The 23,027-nt window shown below is 43.6% G+C and overlaps 1 protein-coding gene across 2 annotated transcripts; it reads left to right on the top strand.

The window, feature by feature from the left end:
* The first annotated feature begins 2,448 nt into the window (after positions 1 to 2,448).
* Positions 2,449 to 21,776, top strand: si:ch211-225h24.2 (uncharacterized protein LOC564539 homolog). Of its 2 annotated transcripts, XM_066673078.1 has the most exons (4): positions 2,449 to 2,874; positions 10,473 to 10,520; positions 17,277 to 17,392; positions 18,768 to 21,776. In XM_066673078.1, the coding sequence occupies exons 1-4, from the start codon at positions 2,791 to 2,793 to the stop codon at positions 19,213 to 19,215; spliced, it is 696 nt and encodes a 231-aa protein (XP_066529175.1). In that variant the 5' UTR covers positions 2,449 to 2,790; the 3' UTR covers positions 19,216 to 21,776. The 2 variants fall into 2 exon arrangements, with proteins under 2 accessions (XP_066529175.1, XP_066529176.1); XM_066673079.1 differs by lacking the exon at positions 10,473 to 10,520.
* Positions 21,777 to 23,027: the final 1,251 nt, after the last annotated feature.

Raw genomic sequence — 23,027 nt, 5'->3', positions numbered from 1 at the left:
TTTGATTCGCCAATCCACCTACCAACGTGTGTTTTGGACTGTGGGAGGAAACCGTAGCATCCAGAGGAAACCCACGCAGACACAGATAGAACACACCACACTCCTCACATACAGTCACCCGGAGGAAACCCACGCAGACACAGGGAGAACACACCACACTCCTCACAGACAGTCACCCGGAGGAAACCCACGCGGACACAGGGAGAACACACCACACTCCTCACAGTCAGTCACCCGGAGGAAACCCACGCGGACACAGGGAGAACACACCACACTCCTCACAGACAGTCACCCGGAGCGGGTCACTGGAGCTGTGTGACTGTGACACTACCTGCTGCAGGTAAGTGTGATTATTTAGTCATATTGACAATTAAAAATTGATCTAAGCTCCTGTTTACTTGTAGCACAGCACAAAACTTCATCGTACACATCGAATATTAAACAACAGGGATCAGTTTAAAAAAAAAAAATCATAACTTCTTAACTTTTTACTTAAGAAAACTCTTAAAATTGCACGCATATCCACATACCATTATTAACTAACTTAGTACTTATAGTAATGGGTAAATTAAGAGTACTCTGACCCACTGATAACTCTCTAAGTATTTCTTACTGTGAGGTATATGTTAAGGTCTGCCACAAAATTGAAAGAGGCTGCTAATTTCCTAAAGAAATGTATGAAATAAATTAATTAAAACATGAGTTCTGTGCACAGCATGAGCACCTATATATGTATATAATCCCATAATCTGATAAAAAGTTTAGTTTTGCATGGGGAAGTGTCTGAAACCATTCACTACCCCCCTGATTTCAGTTCCCTATAATAGTACACTTATATATTGAATATTATAGGGAATAGTCAATAGGAAGCCATTTTGTACACAGGTCAGAAACATTACATTAAGCAGAGATCATGGTCTCTGTGGGTATACCAGAACATCACTGAAGAACATCTTGGGAAATTCCACATTAACTCTTTTGTTTATTGTGAGGAAATGCCCTTCTAAAGCTCTGTGTTGGTTTCTCCCGCCAGACAGTTGCTCTGCTAGCATTCTGCGGCTCTGTTTATCTGGACGCTCTGAAAAATGTTTATGCAACTGTGGGCAGCAGTTAATGATCTGCCAAGACAGGCTTCAGGCTCAGAAACGCAGTGGAACATGACAGCACCACTCTCAACTGCGTCAGATGCAAATAGCTGTTTGATATCACAAATCGTTCCTGGTATTTTTCTATTAGAAATCTGATCGTAGGGAAATAGCTTGACGTAAACAAGCATCACACTCTGACCCTTATTTACCAAGAGTGAAAAGAGGTGGGACAGCCTGGCTATATTTGCAGAGGTATCTCAAGGTACTAAAACTAATGAGCAGAACCAACTAGTTCAGTAATAAAAGTGTAAACAAAGACATTCAGAGAGGTCTTATTGAGTTCTAGGAACAGGTCTGCACTAAAAATATGCCTAAAGATTGTAATATGCTTTAAAACCTCCTGAAATACATTACATTGCTAGCAATAGGTGTTTTCCTAAAATACAAAATGTCGTATGGCAAAATAAACCCAGTTAAACAGAAAAAGTACCTTATGGAACTGGCTCCCTCACTCTCTTTTTGAAACTGCTCCACAAGGTGCACTCCTTGGTGCTTTTTTTTTTTTTTTATCAATGACATATCATTGTTACTCTTTTAGTTGTCAACATTATGAATATTAAAACACACATATTCAGATTGTAAATGCAAATGTTATACTTCTGTTGTACTAACTCTGAGTAATTCTGGTTCTACTACCACTGCAATGAAGCCTGAGTACATTTCTCTACAGTGAACCCTTTCATACATCACTGAATGACCTTGTTTATATGTTAGCCAATGAAATATACAGACTTTCTAACATCCAGTGGATGTTCATTTTGCCTCATTACACCTCCCATCATAAACAGGACATTTTTAGTGCAGGCTCTAAAGTTTATACCACTTTTCTGGGAAAGGAAATAGCAGATCTTAGATATGCCTGTATAAATAGTTTATCCTCCCAGAGTGTGTTATTAAAGATTTGCTATTTTTGTTCATGGGCTCCCACTACAGTTGCAGAGTGTTATTAATTTTCACTCTGTGGGGAGAAGGGAGTGTTTTTTTTTTTTAATACTCTCCTCCAAGAGTTACATAGTGCCGTTTCTGCAATGCTGAGCCCCGAGCAGCTGAGACAGAGGCTGTATTCTCCATAGGACAGGTCAGTGGAGCATCACAATGAGCTTTGAAGCTGTAAGGCTTTTTAAGAAGTCCAAAGCTAGTCCAGCTAAGGCTAGTCCAGCTTCAGAGCAGTTAGCATCAGTAGCCGCGGCCGAGAAAAGAGACTGGCTCACGTGATCCAGGAGCTGGGGGAGGAGCCGAACTCCAGGTGAAGAGAGAAAGAGAGAGAAAGAGAGAGAGAGAGAGAGAGAATACACAGAGGGGGAAGAAATAAAGACTAAAATAGTGACTATAGCACAGAACCGAGAGGAGACAAGAATAGAAACGAGAGAGATACAGAGAGAAAAGCACAACGAGGAGAAATCACCACAGAGAGAGAAATTGCATACTGAGGAGGAGGAGAGAGAGAGAGATATCATACCACACACAGAGAAGAGAAAGAGGGGGAGAGAGGGATAGAGTGGGTGGGACGAGCTGAAGGAAGAGTGCGCTGGGGAAATGTTAGAGTAGCTTCATCCTGCTCCGTTCATTTACCTACACTCCCCTGAGCTCACGTCTTGTATTCAGGCTCATTCTGGAAGTTTCTTCCCTCTGTGTTGTTATCATGTTTAAGAAGAGCAAGAGCAAAGTTCTGGTGGATGAAGCGTCTGAGGAGGACGATGTCTGGCAGCAGGAACACGGAGAGAAGGTGAGTCAAAGATGGGCAACAAAAGAAGCTTTATACCGCTCCCACAGCGCTGCTTTCTCTGTTACATCTCCGTTAACACGAGCCTGGTTTCAGCTTAAAGGGGAACTCCAGTTGCTTTTTTTAAAAAAAAAATCAGCGTCATTAAATATTTAATCTATAAACTTTGTCATTCAGAGTGGTGTTGTTTTAATGCTTCATTGTTGAGGATATTTCTGTGTTATTTATTTTTTCACAGTGGTGGTGATAGGAACCAAACGTCTAATAAGTCCAAAAGATTCCTCACAGAAAATAATGATACAAAATGGCTACAAATGTGATGTCTGACGTTCTAGGCATTGTTTTTAGAAAGGTCTGAGGTAAAGTTTTGACTTAAAACATGGAACATGGTTGAAATACATGGAATGGTACCATATTTCTCAGACATGCCACCATTTTACCTATAAAATCTACATACAATAAAAACCCAGAAGGCCAGCTTAGCTTCAGTTTGGATAGCAAATATAATGTGTGTGTGTAAAACACCAAGAATCCTGAGAGGTATAGCACTGTTGTTTTTTTGTTTTATTAATTCACATCAAGCCGCCCACATCAATGTTGATCTCAGGTTTTAAGAACTTTTTTTTTGAGGAAAATAATTCATTCCAATTAAAAGGAAACTATAACAGAGTAAAAGTGAAATTTTATTTAATTTACTAAATACGTTAGCTATCGGGTAACTTCTACAAGAAAAGTATTTGTTCCAAGAACTTCTCAAGTGCTGAGTTATGTCTAACAGCTTTGAAGTTGGTTTTATACCCAGTAAACATTTAGCCGTTGATTCAACGTTGAAATAACGTAATGACTGCCGTCTAATCAACGTTCTCTTAAGGTTGAAAATGAAAGTTGAAAAGACGTCCAAACACAGACATTGAAAAGACGACTATTAGACGTATTTTGGACGTCCATTGACGTTATTAATTTGTCCCGAAATAAATTACTTGTATAAAACGCGCTTTGTACGTCCACTGACGTTATCGATTGGTCACCACTTAACTAACTTATTAAGATGGATTTTGGACGTCCATTGATGTTTAAAATATGTCCTTGACGGACAGACTACTTTTAGACCTATTTTGAACATCCAGGGATGTTCTCTGTTTACTGGGGAGTCTTATCTTGCTTCTTTATGGCTTATTGGCATCTAAATTAAAATGCTACATCAGTCTGACAGCGGTGAGCAACAAACGACAAAATTAAAGGAAATTTTCCCCATCATTTACTGGTTGAAATGGAAGCTAAGTAATTCTGAGTAGTCTGATATGGCATGGATGTTATATGTAATGTTGATCTTCAGTAAAATTGTGATCCTGCAAGTAACTCACTGAAATATATAATATATATATATGTGTGTGTGTGTGTGTGTTTTGGGCCAAGAAATTATGGCAAACCAATGTCCCAGTCATCAGTCAATTATTCCTAAGAATCTGTGATAATAGCTTTCTGTGAGGGAGCTTTTACAGTAATTAATTACCCCCGCCAATGTACACCCAGTGCTTCATGTTTCTAACATGTCCGTGTGCTGTTATGCTATAAGATCTATCATGAGTGAAATAAGCAGTCAGCACCATGACTGAGCATTTCTGCTTGGAAACTGCAGTGTTCCCAAATAGTCACAAAGAGGCCAATTCAGACGGCCAAGGTTTCATACATCATACATTTTAGGAACCAATTCCGTCCACATTAGAGGCAGGGCTTTTGAACCGCAAGTAGTGAATGGGACTATCTAAGCCACTTTAAAAGCATTATGGGAGGTTTTGTCTTAGAAATACATTCTAATTATGTACTTTTATTGAACAGAGCTGAGATTTTAGGTCTTTAATCAATGACCAGAAGGGGACTTTAAACGGTTCAGATGTCTTATCATGAAAACTGAATTTTCAGTGATGACTGTGCGTGTTTCTTTCAAACGTCACTTTTCATCTAAGCCCTGATTAGCTTAGTTCACAAATTAACCAGCCTCCGCATGTGTTTGGTTAAATTAGTAGCTATAGGAACAATGAGACCATTCTGGGAAAGCACGGTATGTTGTTGATGTTTTTTTGTAAGTGCCTGATTGGTTTGCTGTTAGTCACATGACCGGCCATTTGTTTGCCTGTGAAAAATAGCCAATTCTCAGCTTTCGAATTACAATAAGAATGGACCTTTCACCCATTACTCAACACTTCTGTGAGTGCAGTAAACCGGTTTTGTACCACTTTAAGGGCTTCAATCCTGGAATGAGGAGAAAGAAATTAAAATACACGGGTCATAATAAGGGTATAAATAAGGCTCTGAACTCACAGCAGTTCACTTTTATTAAGATCACTGAGGACAGGTTTCAGGTCATAACCACTCTAGTGCAGTTCAGGGGTTAAACAAGTTCACACTGAACGCCCGAAAGTGAATAGAGCTGTTGTGTAAACAGTTGTTAAGGCACGCAACAAAGAAAGTTTAGCTTTTTTTTGTTTGTTTTTTTGCCTGAGACATGTATTTCAGGTCAAAAGAAGGGCATTTATGTTATTGAGTAGTATTTTAATCCCTTTTCATAGTTAAAGGCTAAGCACCACTTAATGGACCTCCATGAATATTCCACATTATTGTAGTTACTGACAGATATAAGTATGAATTAAAATGAAAATAGCAGCTTAATTTGCTTTAAAACTGACAATTTTATTAAATTGACGGAAAAACCCGAGCTCACTACAGAAATTCTTGAACGCGACCGTGACGTCACTGGTGGACAACAGCTGAACAACGCCGCGGTAAAACACCGTTATGACTGACTGTTATGACAGTATCTAGCTAAATAACCAACATTATTCATGACAATAGCCTAGCAATAAGCTAAACTCAAATGTAGAGGTACCGTTATTCTTGTAAATGTGATCGAAGTCGAACTCGAATTCATCCGACACTATAAACCTCCGTAATGCAGCTACGTAGCCGAGTATAATCTGAGCACCGAGTTTAGCGAGTCAAGCTAACGTTAACTAACACCAACTAAAACAGGCGAAGTGAGTGTCCTTACCCTGTTTACCTCCATGTTACAGAGGCTCTTGAACACCTTTCGTTGGTGTCCTTACATGCCCATATTGTTGGAAAAGCGCCAGTGAAATGAGCTTCAGATAACGGAGTGAGCGGAGGGTCCTTTCCAAAGTGCCCCTTTAAAGTGGACAAATTTAGTCCATTTTCTGGATATTTTGGGATCTTTGGGCCATTTGTTCACAGATGTCCCACTGTACATTGAATGATTGCAGCCAAAAACAACACACCTTTTCCTCATTTTGCATTAAATTAAGTGCAGCTTCTAGAGTTGTTGTCCACCATCTACGTCACAGACAAGACGCCTATTAGAGTTTCCGAACACCGTTGGGGGGGGGGACCAACGGTCTTTTAAACCTTATTCCTTGAATTAGTAAGAAATAACATGTTTTCTGACTATCAATAAACAAAAGTTAGGAACTCAAATTCCACTGTATTTACTTGTTTGACACTTTCATATCGCTGGTGCAGATTCCCCACCGTGTCACAGCGGGGCAGCAGCTGAGGGCCTAGCAGAGATCAACACATTCTCTTTGTTTGTAGCTTATTTAGAAATCCCTCCATTTACTATTATACTGATTTTGGAGCTGGTTGGGAGATCAGCTGGACTGCGGACCCCTCGCAGTGTTGGGTTGGGTGGGGGTGTTCACTGTGGTTCAGACGGTGTGCTGGCGCTGGCTTTGGCAAGGCCTCTGTGTCTTTTTTCACAGCAGCCTAAGCTCCCTCAGCTCTGTAAACACACAGCCTCTCCAGACACAGCTGCCTCAGAGAGCCCGCTGCACAGACTCGCATCCTCTACTCGACTCATAGAAAGACACTCTGTAACCTAAGGGACGGCAGCTTTAGCGGTCAGACGTTTAGGAGCAGCTCCGCTTACATAAGCAGGCCATACTAACAGCCTACAGCAGACTGTCTGGACAAGTCTGGACCTTCTGCATTGAAATGTTAACCTTAAGGCTGTACACTTTACTGTAGGGCTCTGTTCTTACAGCTGCTAAGGCTACATTAAGACTTTTATGACAGCTGACATAAACCTACATTAACTTCAGAGACCAGACTTGGCAGGTAATGCATTCCTCCACACCCTTTACACTTCCACTACTGTGTTTTAAGAGTGGAGCAAAAACCGTGCGACTCTTTGAAATATTAGTTTTCACTCTATGTTCCTCATTTGAAATATTTAATTGATCTAAAAACTCACTGTATTTCAAGGAGGAACTTAAAGCCAATACTCGTACTGTGTTGTGTGCAGGTGAAAGGGTTGAATTTGTTTTCCTTCGGTACTTTAATAAAAATGTAATGGCTTTAATTTGGCACGCTCCGGTAAATTCCACTGTCAACAGCAGAAACAGAAAGAATGCTGGTGTTGAAGCCGAACTTGACTTGGAGCAGCTCATTAGAGAACTGCACGCTGTCGATGCAAATGGAATAAACGTTCTTCAAGTGGGACACTTCTGGCTTTCATTACAGTTAAATTTTGCTGTGTATATCCAGCTATGACACAGCTATTGCTGTAGAGTAAGTGTGTGAATAATACTGGTATGTGATATTTAACATAAACTTTGATAACATACTAATGGAGTACGTAAATAATATAGTATTTTTGTTAAAAGTAACTTCTGTTACTATATTATTTGACTGTTTTATAGACTGTCCCTTTAATATATACAGTTTAAAAATGTAAATAGAGTTTCATGTGGTGTGTTCTCCCTGTGTCTGCGTGGGTTTCCTCCGGGTGACTGTCTGTGAGGAGTGTGGTGTGTTCTCCCTGTGTCTGCGTGGGTTTCCTCCGGGTGACTGTCTGTGAGGAGTGTGGTGTGTTCTCTCTGTGTCTGCGTGGGTTTGCTCCGGGTGACTGTCTGTGAGGAGTGTGGTGTGTTCTCCCTGTGTCTGCGTGGGTTTCCTCCGGGTGACTGTCTGTGAGGAGTGTGGTGTGTTCTCCCTGTGTCTGCGTGGGTTTCCTCCGGGTGACTGTCTGTGAGGAGTGTGGTGTGTTCTCCCTGTGTCTGCGTGGGTTTCCTCCGGGTGACTGTCTGTGAGGAGTGTGGTGTGTTCTCCCTGTGTCTGCGTGGGTTTCCTCCAGGTGCCCCGGTTTCCTCCCACACTCCAACAACACACGTTGGTAGGTGGATTGGCGACTCAAAAGTGTCCATATATGTGTGAGTGTGTGTGTTTCCCTGTGAAGCATAAACTGTGATAATCAAATTACGGCAGTTCACTGTAGTTTTAATAGTAGTCTCATTTTTCTTTGCGATTAATACAGCAATAATTTTTTTTGACACAGCTTTTTGGTCCAAGATCATCGCTTTCAGGTTGTCATTAGGTTAACTGTGTTTTCAGTGGAGCTGCTCTGTTGACATTAAGGACCATTTTCCACCATAAATCAAATGAACCGAGTCGAAGGACCAAGCGGGATGATGTAAAGCCTGGCCGTCAGAGTAGCCCTGGGAAAATCCCAGTGTATCCCTCGCCCTCGCTCCTTGGTGATAAGGCACATGAGAGTTCAGAGGGCAAATCATTTGAAATATTTAAAAAATGTCCAACATTGTTCATCTTTCAACTCGTCCTTGAAATTGTAAGAGAACATTCTTTGAGGGGTCAGGGCTAAGTGGTAGAAGAGTGGAGGAAGGGAGGAGAGAGAGTTTCTCCCTTTAGAAATAAAAGAGGAAAGTATTAGAGTGGACAGGACTTTACATTTGATACAACATTAGACTGTGGTGGTGTCTTTATTACCTTTAATTACACATGCACAATGAGCCAAAAGTATTGGGACTGACAGTTTTTGACAGCATCTTCACTCCTAGATATTCTATGATCATTCTAGGAGTGATATTATTGAAAAGTGGAAGTGTGTAGAAACAATTGTGGGTCTAGAGCCTCCCCGGAATGACCCTGCACAGAGCAACAGACCCCCCCCACCTTTCACACACACACTCACCCAGTGACTCAGCCGCTACGGTCTAAAGAGAAATCAATGCAGATACGCACACAGTGAATGGCCATAGCCGCCAGGCCCAAAAGGACATGTCATAGAAAAAGAGGACATGTGGTCACCCTGTCACACACTCACCCCTTTTGCTCCCACCAGTGGACATTTTCACACACTCATCCAGTCATTCAAACCTATGAAAATCTCAAACATTCACCCAGTCATTCACACACTCAGGCTTCCACAGACTGTCACTGAAAAGTTGTCAGTGGTTTCATGTTTATGGGCAAAACTGAGCCTTTCCAAAGAGCTACAGATACCACTAGATTTCAGCTTCCCATGTATGAATAAATATAAATGAAATTGTATTACAAATATATATTGGAGTATCCATCCATCCATTGTCTGTAACCCTTATCCAGTTGAGGGTCGCGGTGGGTCCAGAGCCTACCTGGAATCATTGGGCGCAAGGCGGGAATACACCCTGGAGGGGGCGCCAGTCCTTCACAGGGCAACACAGACACATTCATCCACACACTCACACCTACGGACACTTTGGAGTCGCCAATCCACCTACCAACGTGTGTTTTTGGACTGTGGGAGGAACCGGAGCACCCGGAGGAAACCCACGCAGACACAGGGAGAACACACCACACTCCTCACAGACAGTCACCCGGAGGAAACCCACGCAGACACAGGGAGAACACACCACACTCCTCACAGACAGTCACCCGGAGGAAACCCCCGCAGACACGGGGAGAACACACCACACTCCTCACAGACAGTCACCCGGAGGAAACCCACGCAGACACAGGGAGAACACATCACACTCTCTTTGATACTCTCTTCAGGAGGCCCCCTACTGGACTGGGGTGACAAAGCCACTGTATTCATAGGAGTCTGGATGGGGATATTTTCAAAAACGGAGGGAGAGGGGAAAACAGTTTAGTTTTGAAATGAAGGTGAAATTTTCCATTTCAAATATTTAGAGTGACCGCCACTTTAACCCCGGTACAGACATGGGGTAACGTTGTGTTTGGTGCCTTGCCTGAGGACTTATTTTGGAGCGGTGTGGTGTGGCCACTATAGGAGAGAACCGAAGCCAAGTCTTCCGCACAGCTGGTGGTGGTATTACTGACGTGGAACTTTGTTTATAGAAATGGACGTGGATTGCTGGCCAGTTATTACAGTAGAGTAAACTGGCCAAACTTCAAGGCCTCAGGAGTCTGCCGCGCTCTGCACATGAGGTGCAGAGGAAGTAGACAAAGTCCTTTAACAGGAAGCATCGGATCAGAGTGGCTATTATTGGTGCTGCAGTGTGTGAAGTTGGTGGTGATTGGATACGTTGTGAGGCCTATGGTGTTCAGCAGTGGTTCATTGTTAACAGGGCCTCATTGTAGTGGTTTCCTTTGCAGCCTGACCACAGGGATACGTGAATATGTTGACGGTAGCTGTTCTGAAGCGGCTTTATAAATTGTGAAGCTGAATGATCTGTAATTTGGGTGTTGATAACCCCTCTCAAAACTCCACAGGAGTGTTTGTTACTCTATTAAAAATGGTGTGTGTGTGTGTTTCCTTATTGTGTTTTTCACTGGCTTCTGCTTTTCAGGATAAAGAATCTGAAGGAACAGAGGAAGTGCTGAGCCTCTCAACAAAGGTAAACACACACATACATACACTCAGAGTATTACTCATCCACCCAGTGGCCCTACACAATGGGGCCAAACACTGGGCTCTGGATCACGCAAACGTTAATTGTGAAGCAGTGAAGAGGTTCTGTCTAAGAAGTGTGGCGCGACTGTTTCAAAAACCTGCTTATGTTTATGTCCTGGGGCTGATCGGTATACACAAATGTCCAATTGTTTATAGACATTTCTTCTAAGTACAGAATTAAACTGTTTTAAAGTGCACCCATTTTGGACCCAATTCTAATGTAAAAAACAATGAGAGAGAGAGAGAGAGAGTGAAAAGACAGAGAGAGAGAAAGGACAGAAAGAGAGGAGAGAGGGAGATAGAAAGAGAGAAAGGACAGAGAAAGAGAGAGAGAGTGTAGAGCAAGTAGAGGAAGGGTAAGAGTTAGTTATGATTTTTAATACATATTTCAGCTTAAATAAATCTACCTTCTGAACCTAACAGTAGCAACACTGTTTACATTTCTACATAAAAGCCTGGAGGTTGTTAGTTAGTTAGTTAGTTATCGTTACACTTATATAGTGGCTTTCTAGATACCCAAGGACGCTTTACAATCTACACTGCTCAGAACGCTCAATTCACACACACACACTGGCAAGAAGCGGCAGCCAAACGCGCACAGTGTACTCTCGACCAGAAACGACCGTCCACCTGGAGGACTGCATTGGGCACTAGGATTTCACCCAGAACAGAGCGCCAATCCATATCTGGGCACACACACATTCACTCACACATACACACTCATTAACTCACAAACCAGGACAGTTATTACAGAAGCCAATTCACCTACCCTCCATGTTTTTGGACTGTGGGAGGAAACCGGAGACCCCGGAAGAAACCCACGCAGACACGGGGAGAACATGGAAACTCCACCCAGATGGGACTTGAACCCAAGATCCCAGTGCTGGGAGGCGAACGTGCTAACCACCAAGCCACCGTGCCGCCCAAAGGTTGTGGGTTCGATTCCCGCTCCGGGTGACTGTCTGTGAGGAGTGTGGTGTGTTCTCCCTGTGTCTGCGTGGGTTTCCTCCGGGTGACTGTCTGTGAGGAGTTTGGTGTGTTCTCTCTGTGTCTGCGTGGGTTTCCTCCGGGTGACTGTCTGTGAGGAGTGTGGTGTGTTCTCTCTGTGTCTGTGTGGGTTTCCTCCGGGTGACTGTCTGTGAGGAGTGTGGTGTGTTCTCCCTGTGTCTGCGTGGGTTTCCTCCCACAGTCCAAAAACACACGTTGGTAGGTGCATTGGCAACTCAAAAAGTGAATGTGTGTGTGTGTGTTGCCCTGTGAAGGACTGGCGCCCCTTCCAGGGTGTATTCCTGCCTTGCACCCAATGATTCCAGGTAGGCTCTGGACCCACCGCGACCCTGAACTGGATAAGGGTTACAGATAATGAATGAATGAATGAATGATCAGTGTTCAGATGGACAGAAAGTTGCGCCACGGTTTGTACTAGAGGTGGGTCGAGCCTAATATTGATACCAACGCAGGTATTGGTATTGATCAATACTCATGGAAAATAATCAATGCTCAAGTCCCATCCCCCGTCCCCTGGTCTTTTGCTGCTGCACCGGCATGTTTCGAAGACTATCGGTATCGCCCACCTCTAGTTTGTACCAGGGTCTGAGGGTCTGTAGGGAGTTAGTGATGACATTTCTTCATACAAATTAGTGACAAAATATTCATGCAAGTCTTGGAGCAATAGTGTATTTACAAACCCTTCATACTCTCCAAAGCACTTTTCTGCTCAGTTTGTCTGGTTTCTGGTGTAAAACCAGCTTTCACAAGCCTAATCTGTTGATGAATTGTGGTCAGTGACACAGGTTTGGGTGCCTTACCCGTCTGAAATAAGACACATTAGTGTTCTGTGGGGTCATCATTCTTTTCCAGTGATAATAACTCTGTGGGCCCTGAGGTGAAAGGGGCTGAGAATGCCTCCTCTAGACTGTGACCTCAGTTTACTTCTGTGTCTACAGAGAGACTTGTTTTGTTCTGAAAAATGGGAGAGAGTTGAGTTGGAAGCGCAGCTCACCTTGTGTGGGAGAGTTCTCTCTGTGTGTGTGTGTGGGGGGGGGGGTGCACGTGCAGAAGATTAAGGCTGTGTCTTTAGGTTGTTTGTTCTGTTTTCAGGAGAAAGAGGATGTTTGTGAGAGTGTCTGTGTCCTGCACACTGGAACACAGCGAGGGGATGTGGTGCATTTTTTCATGAGCTGGACAAAAGCATAATAGTTTTGGGAATAGCAACAGGCCAGAGCTATGGCTGTTTCTCTCTCTTCTTTCTCTCTCTCTCTCTATCTATCACACAAATATGCATTATACACAGACAGTCAGACGGAGGAAACCCACGCAGACACAGGGAGAACACACCACACTCCTCACAGACAGTCACCCGGAGGAAACCCACAGACACAGGGAGAACACACCACACTCCTCACAGACAGTCACCCGGAGGAAACCCACAGACACAGGGAGAACACACCACACTCCTCACAGACAGTCACCCGGAGGAAACCCACGCAGACAGTCACCCGGAGGAAACCCACACAGACACAGTGAGAACACACCACACTCCTCACAGACAGTCACCCGGAGGAAACCCACACAGACACAGTGAGAACACACCACACTCCTCCCAGACAGTCACCCGGAGGAAACCCACGCAGACACAGGGAGAACACACCACACTCCTCACAGACAGTCACCCGGAGGAAACCCACGCAGACACAGGGAGAACACACCACACTCCTCACAGACAGTCACCCGGAGGAAACCCACGCAGACACAGGGAGAACACACCACACTCCTCACAGACAGTCACCCGGAGGAAACCCACGCAGACACAGGGAGAACACACCACACTCCTCACAGACAGTCACCCGGAGCGGGAATTGAACCCACAACCTCCAGGCTCCTGGAGCTGTGTGACTGCGACACGACCTGCTGCACCACTGTGCTGCCCTGCTGATAATTAATAAAAAATGATTCAAAAAGATCTGCATTAAATCTATTATACAGCTGTAGTATACATGATGTATAACACATTATTGCTGATATATTTATAATATTTAATTATTATATGACAACCATGATTCTTTTAAATCAAGTCAAATGGCAGATTGCAGACATCAGATGCCCACGAGGCTTTCTCTCTGTATGTATTTGAATGGAGGTATTTATGGAGTTTCATGCAAATGTTTAGGCATATGTTGTGACACATTAAACATATTTCAAGCGCAAACATTATGGCATATTTCAAGCTTTATGTTCCCAAATATATTTAGACATTTTTGCATTTAAGTTTATATTTGTATAACCTGGGACCTATGCTTGACTCCCACATCCTGACAGGTATGAAAACAAGTGTGTGTGCATGTGTGTGTTTGTTTTGGTATCTGTGTATTTTTGTGTGTGTGCATGAGAGAGAGAGAGAGAGAGAGACACACAGAGAGAGAGAGAGAGAGAGACACAGAGAGGGAGAGACAGAGAGAGAGAGACATTATATAGATAGACAGAGAGAGAGAGAGGGAGACAGAGAGCGAGAGAGAGAGATTTGAAGATACTGTCATCACTGAAAAGGGGCAGAGCACAAAGGCTTTTGATCTGCAATGGAACAAGGAACAGCTAATGAAATTCACCTCATGCTTTTTCCATTTTAGTGTTGGTAGGAATGTCTGTGGAGAGTGTTAAACATGACACCGAATTTCTGCATCTGTAACACACACACACACACACTCTCCCTCTTACACTGAACAATCGCAAAGCCTTTTACTTTCTTCAGCCATCGGAGCGCTGAGGTTCTATCCACATTGTTGATCTCTCTGGTGTTACATGACCAGCTGATAGGAGGAACAAACACAAAACTCGCAGAAGAAATAGGAAGCAAAGCAGCTAAAGTGAGAGTAAAATGTGCCAAAGGTTTCTGGAACCCATGAGCTATAAAGCTGGCCTGGTATTTCAAATCCAGAGCTACTTTACAAACTTAAGCAGGAGGGTGTCTAAAGGAATGTGCACTGAAAGCCAAGTGCCCCCCCCCCCCTCAAATACACACATTCGTTTTTATATAACAACAGGACATGGGATCCTGCCCCCAAGAGTCAGTGTGTAATACGTCCTGTGTACGTACATAAACAAACAAATCCCATTTCCATAAAAGTTGGGACATTTTGTGAAATGCAATAAAAATAGGAGCGTGTGATTTGTTAATGCTCTTGAATCTTTATTGAACTGACAAAAAAATGTTTTCAATGAACAACTTGACTGTATTCTTAAATATAAACACATTTTAAAACACACACAAGTTAGTACAGGGACATGTTTATTACTGTGTAACATCGCCTTTCCTTTTAATGACACTTTATTCTTTTGGGAACAGAGGATACCAATTGGAGATAATTTGCAAACGGGATGTTTTGTGCTTTCTTGCTTGATACAAGACCAGCTTTCTGACCAGGTTGCCGATGCCTGATTCTCCTGTTCATGGTGCACTGTAGTACACAGAACTAGACTGCAGGCAGGACAGTGAAGCACATGTATTTAATGTCTATGAAATTGTTGTAGCACATTCAAAATGAAGCTTGGTATTGTCTTGCTGAAGTAAGCATGGACTTCCCAGAAAAAGACGTCACCTTAATGGCACCTAAAAACCAAATATCTGCCTCAACCGTCACACATGCTGGACGCTCCATACCATGAGAGATGGTGTCTTTTGTGAATATCACGGATAACATCCTGGGTGAACCCTTTGGTTGTTAGCAAAGAAAACACTTTTTATTATCTTATTTGGAAACAGTAGACATTTCTACTCTGAGATGAGTCCAAAAACATTTGTCGGTAGATGAATTGGCGACTCGAGTGTCCATAGGTGTGAATGTGTGTGTGTGTTGCCCTGTGAAGGACTGGCGCCCCCTCCAGGGTGTATTCCTGCCTTGCGCCCAATGATTCCAGGTAGGCTCTGGACCCACCGCGACCCTGAACTGGATAAGTGGCTACAGATAATGAACGGAGCTGTGCAAATGTTTTTCAACTTTTTGACAGTTCTCTCACAAAGTTTGGTATAATGTGGTAAGCCACCTGTGCTTGCGAAGAGGGAGTTGTTTTTGGAAGCTTCTTTTGTACCCAGTCATGATCCCTGACAGTTGCTTGTTACCAGTTCACTCATTATCTGTAAGCCCTTGTCCAGTTCAGGGTTGCTATGGGTCCAGAGCCTACCTGGAATCATTGGGCGCAAGGCGGGAATACACCCTGGAAGGGGCGCCTGGAGGAAACCCACACAGACACAGGGAGAACACACCACACTCCACACAGACAGTCACCCGGAGGAAACCCACGCAGACACAGGGAGAACACACCACACTCCTCACAGACAGTCACCCGGAGGAAACCCACGCAGACACAGAGAGAACACACCACACTCCTCACAGACAGTCACCTGGAGGAAACCCACGCAGACATAGGGAGAACACACCACACTCCTCACAGACAGTCACCTGGAGGAAACCCACGCAGACACAGGGAGAACACACCACACTCCTCACAGACAGTCACCCGGAGGAAACCCACGCAGACACAGGGAGAACACACCACACTCCTCACAGACAGTCACCCGGAGGAAACCCACGCAGACACAGAGAGAACACGCCACACTCCTCACAGACAGTCACCCGGAGGAAACCCACGCAGACACAGAGAGAACACGCCACACTCCTCACAGACAGTCACCTGGAGGAAACCCACGCAGACATAGGGAGAACACACCACACTCCTCACAGACAGTCACCCGGAGGAAACCCACGCAGACACAGAGAGAACACGCCACACTCCTCACAGACAGTCACCCGGAGGAAACCCACGCAGACACAGTGAGAACACACCACACTCCTCACAGACAGTCACCCAGAACGGGAATCGAAGCCACAACCTCCAAGCCCCTGGAGCTGTGTGACTGCGACACTGTGCCGCCCCCTGTTACCATTTCACTGGTTTATATTCAAATTTTTCTAATCTTTTCACTCATTTATGTTGTTAGTTACAGTCATCAAATTCGAAATGTGTTTCTATTTACAAAATAACATTGTTCAGTGAAAACACTGCAAATAATTTTTAGTGGTTTTCATTACACAAGAAAAAGCTTTAAGAGAATTAACAATTCAATAGCAAATGTGTGCGTGTGTGTGTGTGTGTGTATTATATAAGACAAGTTGTAGCCGTGTTTCTCCTTAGAGAGCTTAGGCTCAGATTTAGTGATTAATTGTGGATAACATAAGTCACTCCAGCAGTTCCACTGCTCCACAGCCTAACGCCAGGGGTTTTAAACCAGTCCACATTGTGACCTCAGGCTCATGTGCATGTTTTTCCACATGCTATTCTATGGAGATTATACAAACTAAAAATAGTGAGATCATTTATTAAAAGAGTGTCTGCAAATGTTTGGACACACGAACACACACACAATAAAGAATAGACTTACTATATTATATATGCAATGTGTTTTACTCTATTGGCTTTAGGATTTTAATATTTAGGGTCACCAAAGTCAGTGGAAATGCAAATAGCGTCACAGTAATGATAACAGATGCTGCTCTCTGTCACATCGTCACTGATGGTTTTGTGCAGATCCCACTGTTCAGTGTGATATCAGATAAAACCGGCTCTGAACGTCCTCTGTGTTCTAAAACATGCAAATCTGAGCAGCTCATATCTGACCACGGGTGTTCTCCACGTTTCTCCGCAGGACTCTAAGATTAAGAAGGTCAGGACCAAGAGAGAGAGGGGAGACAAGAAGCTGTTTCCGTCCCAGGACGATGAGCACTTCCTGCTTACAGAGGAAACACTCTCACACAGACGAGGGTAAGATTGAGTTCAGCAGGAGGCATTTATTACACGTCAGATTTATTTCTTATGGACAGTATTGTATCAATCCGCAACTCGGCTACAGTGGATTTGAAATATGATGATAAAATGTTGACACGTTATAGCCCTGATTATGACATTCTCTGCTTATATTGGTTAACAGTTTCTAAAATATGGTCTCCACCGAGTCTAGTTTAGTGAATATGTAGTCATTTTATTGTAAACTTTATGGAAATGCAGAGAGCATTAAGGCCAGAGTTACCCCCCAATTATCCGTGTGCTCCCATACACTCCTTATCCTAAAAACAACATTAATATCTACAAGAAATGTGTGATGGATAGTTTTAGATGTAGCAATAGCTCTTTGCCTCTGTATTAAAGTGTTAATAAAATTGCTTGACTGTGATTACACTGAAGCTCTGAAGTTAAAAAGGGCTGGTTTCAGCTCTCAGCTCTGCGTCCTGGTACGACTTGGCAGGACTATTCTTCATGATAAGGATCTTAAAAGATAGGAAGCAAGACTTGGAAAGGCATCTCCCACAATTCTCGGACCGTGAGTCTGAGGATGAGAGGAAGAAACAAGGGATCTAGAGAGTGTACACACTCCCACACCCACATGAGTCCAGAGGAACTACATAGAACACGCCACATGGGATATACAAGGTGTTTTATGGAATATGGAAAATGAAAATAAAGAAACATCCTGCTATTTTAGACACAAGTTGTGGTCTAACAGGTTTCTCCCTTCCCCCGCAGCTTGTGTCTAAAAGTGGATGACTGTCTGCCAGACGTTTTTCATTTTATATGGGTCTTTCCTTATTAGTGAGACGCCCTGTAAATTTGATTAATGGTTAAAAGTAGTAATAAATATAAAAAAAACAAAAACAATCCACAGGACACAGTTAATAATAAATAATAACAGTTATTAGTCTGTAGCGAGGGTACCACCTCGATCTATTGCTTCACACACACACACTACTGAGTCCATGTGGAAACCCCACCCTGAGTCTTACATCCCCCCCTTCCTCACAGAGCTGTGGAAACTCCTACAGCCTCATACATCACCTTCCTGTCCACAGTGGCCAATGATTTATCATTCCTGTCCCCATCAGGATATAAAGGTGGACATATATAGCTGAGGAACAATAGCAGTAGAGGCCCATTATCGCTCTGAAGGGGTGACTAAGGGTTTGTTTTGGGGGGATTTTTAGTACTGTCTCAGTTCAATAAATCACAGCATAATGGAGTAATCAGTCATTGTCCTTCACATTGTAAAATAGCCACCCGTAGTGGCCTGGATGTGTCATAGATTCTGTACTAAACCTGGCCCTGTGTTTAACAGGTTATCTTCCTCCGTATCTGTTTCTCTCAGGTCAGCTAAGAAGGGCCTGGAAGAGGAGAAGAGTAAGCCACACTCTGAGAAAGAGAAGGACCGCGTCCACGGTCTGTGGGACAGCATCACCATGTCCATGAGGCAGATCACGCCCAACCGTAAGATGGACAAGATAGAGGGCTGGGAGCCACCCCAGCTGAGCGAGGGAGCGCCGGAGGAGAAGAGGAGCGAGGGAGAGAGCAAAAAGAATGACTCCTGTTCCCCACTGTCTTCTCCACTGTCCCTGTCCCTGCCTGGCTCGCTGACCTTACCCTCGTGGGCAGGCTTGGGCGGGTCGGAGGAAGACTCTTCTCGCTATTCCAGTCTCTCAGAGTCTAACACAGGACGTCCCGTCCAGTGGGCGGCTCGTGCTCGGGACAAACTGGCCGCTGTCCGGCGCCGCAGCCCCGGTGGCCAATCGGAGAGCTTGTGGGAGGGGCTTAAATGAGAACGCTAGGGGCAGAACTGCAACTGTTGTACATTTGCTGCTCTGTTGTGATAGGATGGCACACAGGAAAAGTGCGGCAAGTGAAGTGAACCAGTGAAGGGAGCGAGCGAAGACAATTGGGACAGCACCCTTTTGAGTGTACTTGATTATTTTTACCTTCAAGGTTTCCAAAGGTCCAGAATAGCTGTAGCTGCAGATATTGGAGCCTCCTTTTGCGGCTGTTAAAATATATTTTATTATTATTTGGGAGCTAAAACCAGGATGATGTCATCGCTTTCCCTTGTTGCATGTGACTGTGACACTGGAGCATATGTCAAAATTAATATTTTGGTTCCTTGAGGGTTTTAGATTGAAAAAGATAAACATTTAATATTAGTTAGTTGTAAACAGCCTTAATTGCTTGACCAATCAGCTTGCCCCTTTTATAGCCACACACGGGGAAACCTGAGACTACTGTGCCTTTATAATTTGTAAAAACAAATGGGATATTAGGGTTTATACTGTATATCGAATAGTTATTAATGTGAATTGATTAATCAAATCAGAAGCGCGTGATGAACTGAATTTTTAATTAATGCCTTATGCCACTTAACTGTGAACGCTGCACAATACTGTACCTCCACTCGCACGTCTTCGTTCTATTAACCATCACGAATGGGGTATTCGCTGACTCAAATCAACACAAAAAAAATCACTCAGGCGTCCACCACACCGAACAGGACCTGGGGACAGTGTCCTCGACCTGTACCTACTTGCACATTTTGCCTAATTAGTGTGTGCCACTGCCTTTTGAGCCTTAAAGAAAGAATGAAACTGCTGTACTACTGATACTGATTGTCCTGCTCTGTCTGCTTTAGCTGTGTCACCCTTTGTTTAATTTCCAGTCAAAATGAGGGGATTAATCGTTTATTCATTCATTCTCTCTGATTGCTTGATTCTGGACAGAGTGCCGGTCCATCACAGGGCATCACACACACACACACACACCCTGGGACAGTTTTGCACAGTCCACCTATCGCCTCGATGAGGAGGCGAACATCAAACACCAAAATCACTGGTGCTGTGGGGGAGTGACTACCTTGCAGCAGCACCACCATAGTGCCCTATGAAGAGACTAGATATTACATTATCTGCTGATAATGGCCCAGATCCTCAGGTTCACTCAATGTGATTGGGATTACTTGGATTGTGAGAAGCAGAAAATGCAATCAACCTCAAAGACTGAAGTTTGGGTTTGTTTCATCATCAAGGAAAGAAGCTGAACACACTGTAACTGTAGGAACAAAACACTGAACAGGGGTCTGTAACTATTGCACAGTGCTATTACAAGACGAAGGTTCTCATGGTGTGTTAAGCCTCTCCCGGTATGTCCAGTCGTTTTGTCCCGACACTGTCCTCCCCACTGGCTCCAGACCTTTGGTAATGTCAGCATGGCCCGGGGCCAGTCCTGCCAGATGTTTATCTCTTTGACGATGTCCCGAAGCCACCAGGGGGTGTTTCATTAAGCAGGATTTCTCAGCGAGGCCGGAGGACTTACCCTAAAACTAATGACCCTCCACTAGCAGTGTTCCTTAGCCCTTCTTTATTCTACGGTCTGGACGTCAGGCTTATGTTGTCAAACTGATGGTGAAATCCTGCTTTTTGATCCCAAACTGTATCCCATTGGGATCAATAACTTGTAAAATGTTAAAAAGTGGATTCCCAAATATGTCATGATTTAAACAGTTTGAAAATGTCTCATTGGCTGCAGGGATTCCACTGCTACTGAAAGAATAAACCAAATGACAGGGTTCGGTTTATAGACACGTTGTAGTGCAAAAGTCAGAGACCACCAAATGTGTATGTAGTTTCCAGTTAACATTCACTCATCGGTGGGTTGGGAATCTACCCAGAATCGCTGTACGCTAAGCACACATTTGTGGAGAGTTCTATGTAGCCAATGTGGTTTTGGACATTGGGAGGAAACCTACGCAGACACTGGGAAAACACACTAAACTCCTATTTTCAGTTAACGGGATGCTTGTACTGCTACATACAAGATTTTCTGGATTGGGGGAAAAATGTAAGAAGTACAAAAAAAATAGCTTCTAAATATGGATATTATTTTGGAATACTTTGTGTACACTCCCTGCTGCAGTGACGTTTTTCCAGAGCTCAGTCTCTCAGTTAAGTCTTAGAAGTTGGTTGTCTTTTCACAAACTCCTGTGATCTGATGTGAGTGGCTCTTGAATGTATCCTGTCTCCTGCTGATGAAAGCTTTAAGTACATAGCTTTAGGTTTAATGGGGTAATGGGGATGGTTTGGCGGTCTACCAGGCTTTGTGTGTGTGTGTGTTATTAGTCTTCATCTTGACTGTCCCCTTCCTTAAGAAACTGATCAATTTGTAACCTGTACTTAATGGCAATTTCGACTGGAAATTAAAGGAAGGGTGGTTTTAGACACAAGTACTGGATGTGTACTTGTGTCAAACATATTTTTACTAGTATTGTTTAAAGGTTGCGAGTAAATCACTCCTGTGTTTTTTGCCTGGACAATGTTCACATTTGGAAATAAAGTCTTCTGCGTCAAAGTCTTGGTGCCTCCGCCGTTTTGCCTGATCCCTTATATTCATTTTGGTTTTGTATCTGCTGGGACTTGCAACAGAATCATTGAAAGCAGATCCTATTACAGCTCAGCGCCCACATCACAGGCAGCAGCCGGCCAAGACTGAAGCCCTTTAATAGAACAAACAAGACTTGCATACTTTAGCATTAGTATTACAGCCCACAAAAGCGAGGGAACGGCGAGGACACAAGGCCTTGTTCCAGTAAAATTTACAGCTACTGTCGACGGCACTGTTTACTTGGAGAAATGCCGTCCTTAAAGGCATAAACAGGATGTTTGTTATGAGCCGATCTGATCATAAATGGACTGATATTAGCACACTCAGTCCCAAAGAACAAAAAGGCCTGCTGAGAAAAGATGCAGATGTGAAAACTATGTCCTTTCACGTCATAATTATAATATTTTTTATTAGACATGATGCTGGTGCCAAAGTTTCTACACTTCCAACCTTCCGGGTCACGGTGGGTTCAGGGCCTACCTGGAATCATTGGGCGCAAGGCCGGAAAACACCCTGGAGGGGCGCCAGTCCTTCACAGGGCAACACACACTCACACATTCACTCACACCTACGGACACTTTTGAGTCGCCAATCCACTTACAAACGTGTGTTTTTGGACTGTGGGAGGAAACCGGAGCACCCGGAGGAAACCCATGCAGACACAGGGAGAAAACACCACACTCCTCACAGACAGTCACCCGGAGGAAACCCACACAGACACAGGGAGAACACACCACACTCCTCACATTTTACATCTAATTCTCAATTGTAAAATAGCGCTGTTCCTGAAAAGCACACATTGACCTTGAGAACTCGTTTGCCTTACACCACTGCGCAAAGCCTCCCTTCAATACGAGTGAGTAATTACGTGTGTACGTTACGATACAATGCTCCAATTCACAACAAATGACTCTGAACAACTTTGTTTACATCTCTGCTGTTGAATTATATTGTACAGGTACAGTACAGTTCCCTGTCCAGAGAGTCCCCTTTAAACGCTAGTGTATTTCTATGGAGATTATGTGGATTTAGCTGTTGATTTACAATATGATTTTATAGATACACAGTACAGTTCAATTAATCAGTTTCCAAAGAGCAAAGTTTTCTTCAAGAAATATTTAATAACCATGACAGGTTTCCATGATTCTATCAAATCTCTCACTGTACCATTAAGGTCCACACTTTCTATTGGGCCAACTATCACAAGTAC

The sequence above is a fragment of the Hoplias malabaricus genome, chromosome 5 (genome assembly GCF_029633855.1).
Source record: "Hoplias malabaricus isolate fHopMal1 chromosome 5, fHopMal1.hap1, whole genome shotgun sequence".
NCBI lineage: Eukaryota > Metazoa > Chordata > Actinopteri > Characiformes > Erythrinidae > Hoplias > Hoplias malabaricus.
The sequence above is the reverse complement of the archived record's forward strand: the minus strand, read 5'-3'. Positions and strand labels throughout refer to the sequence as shown.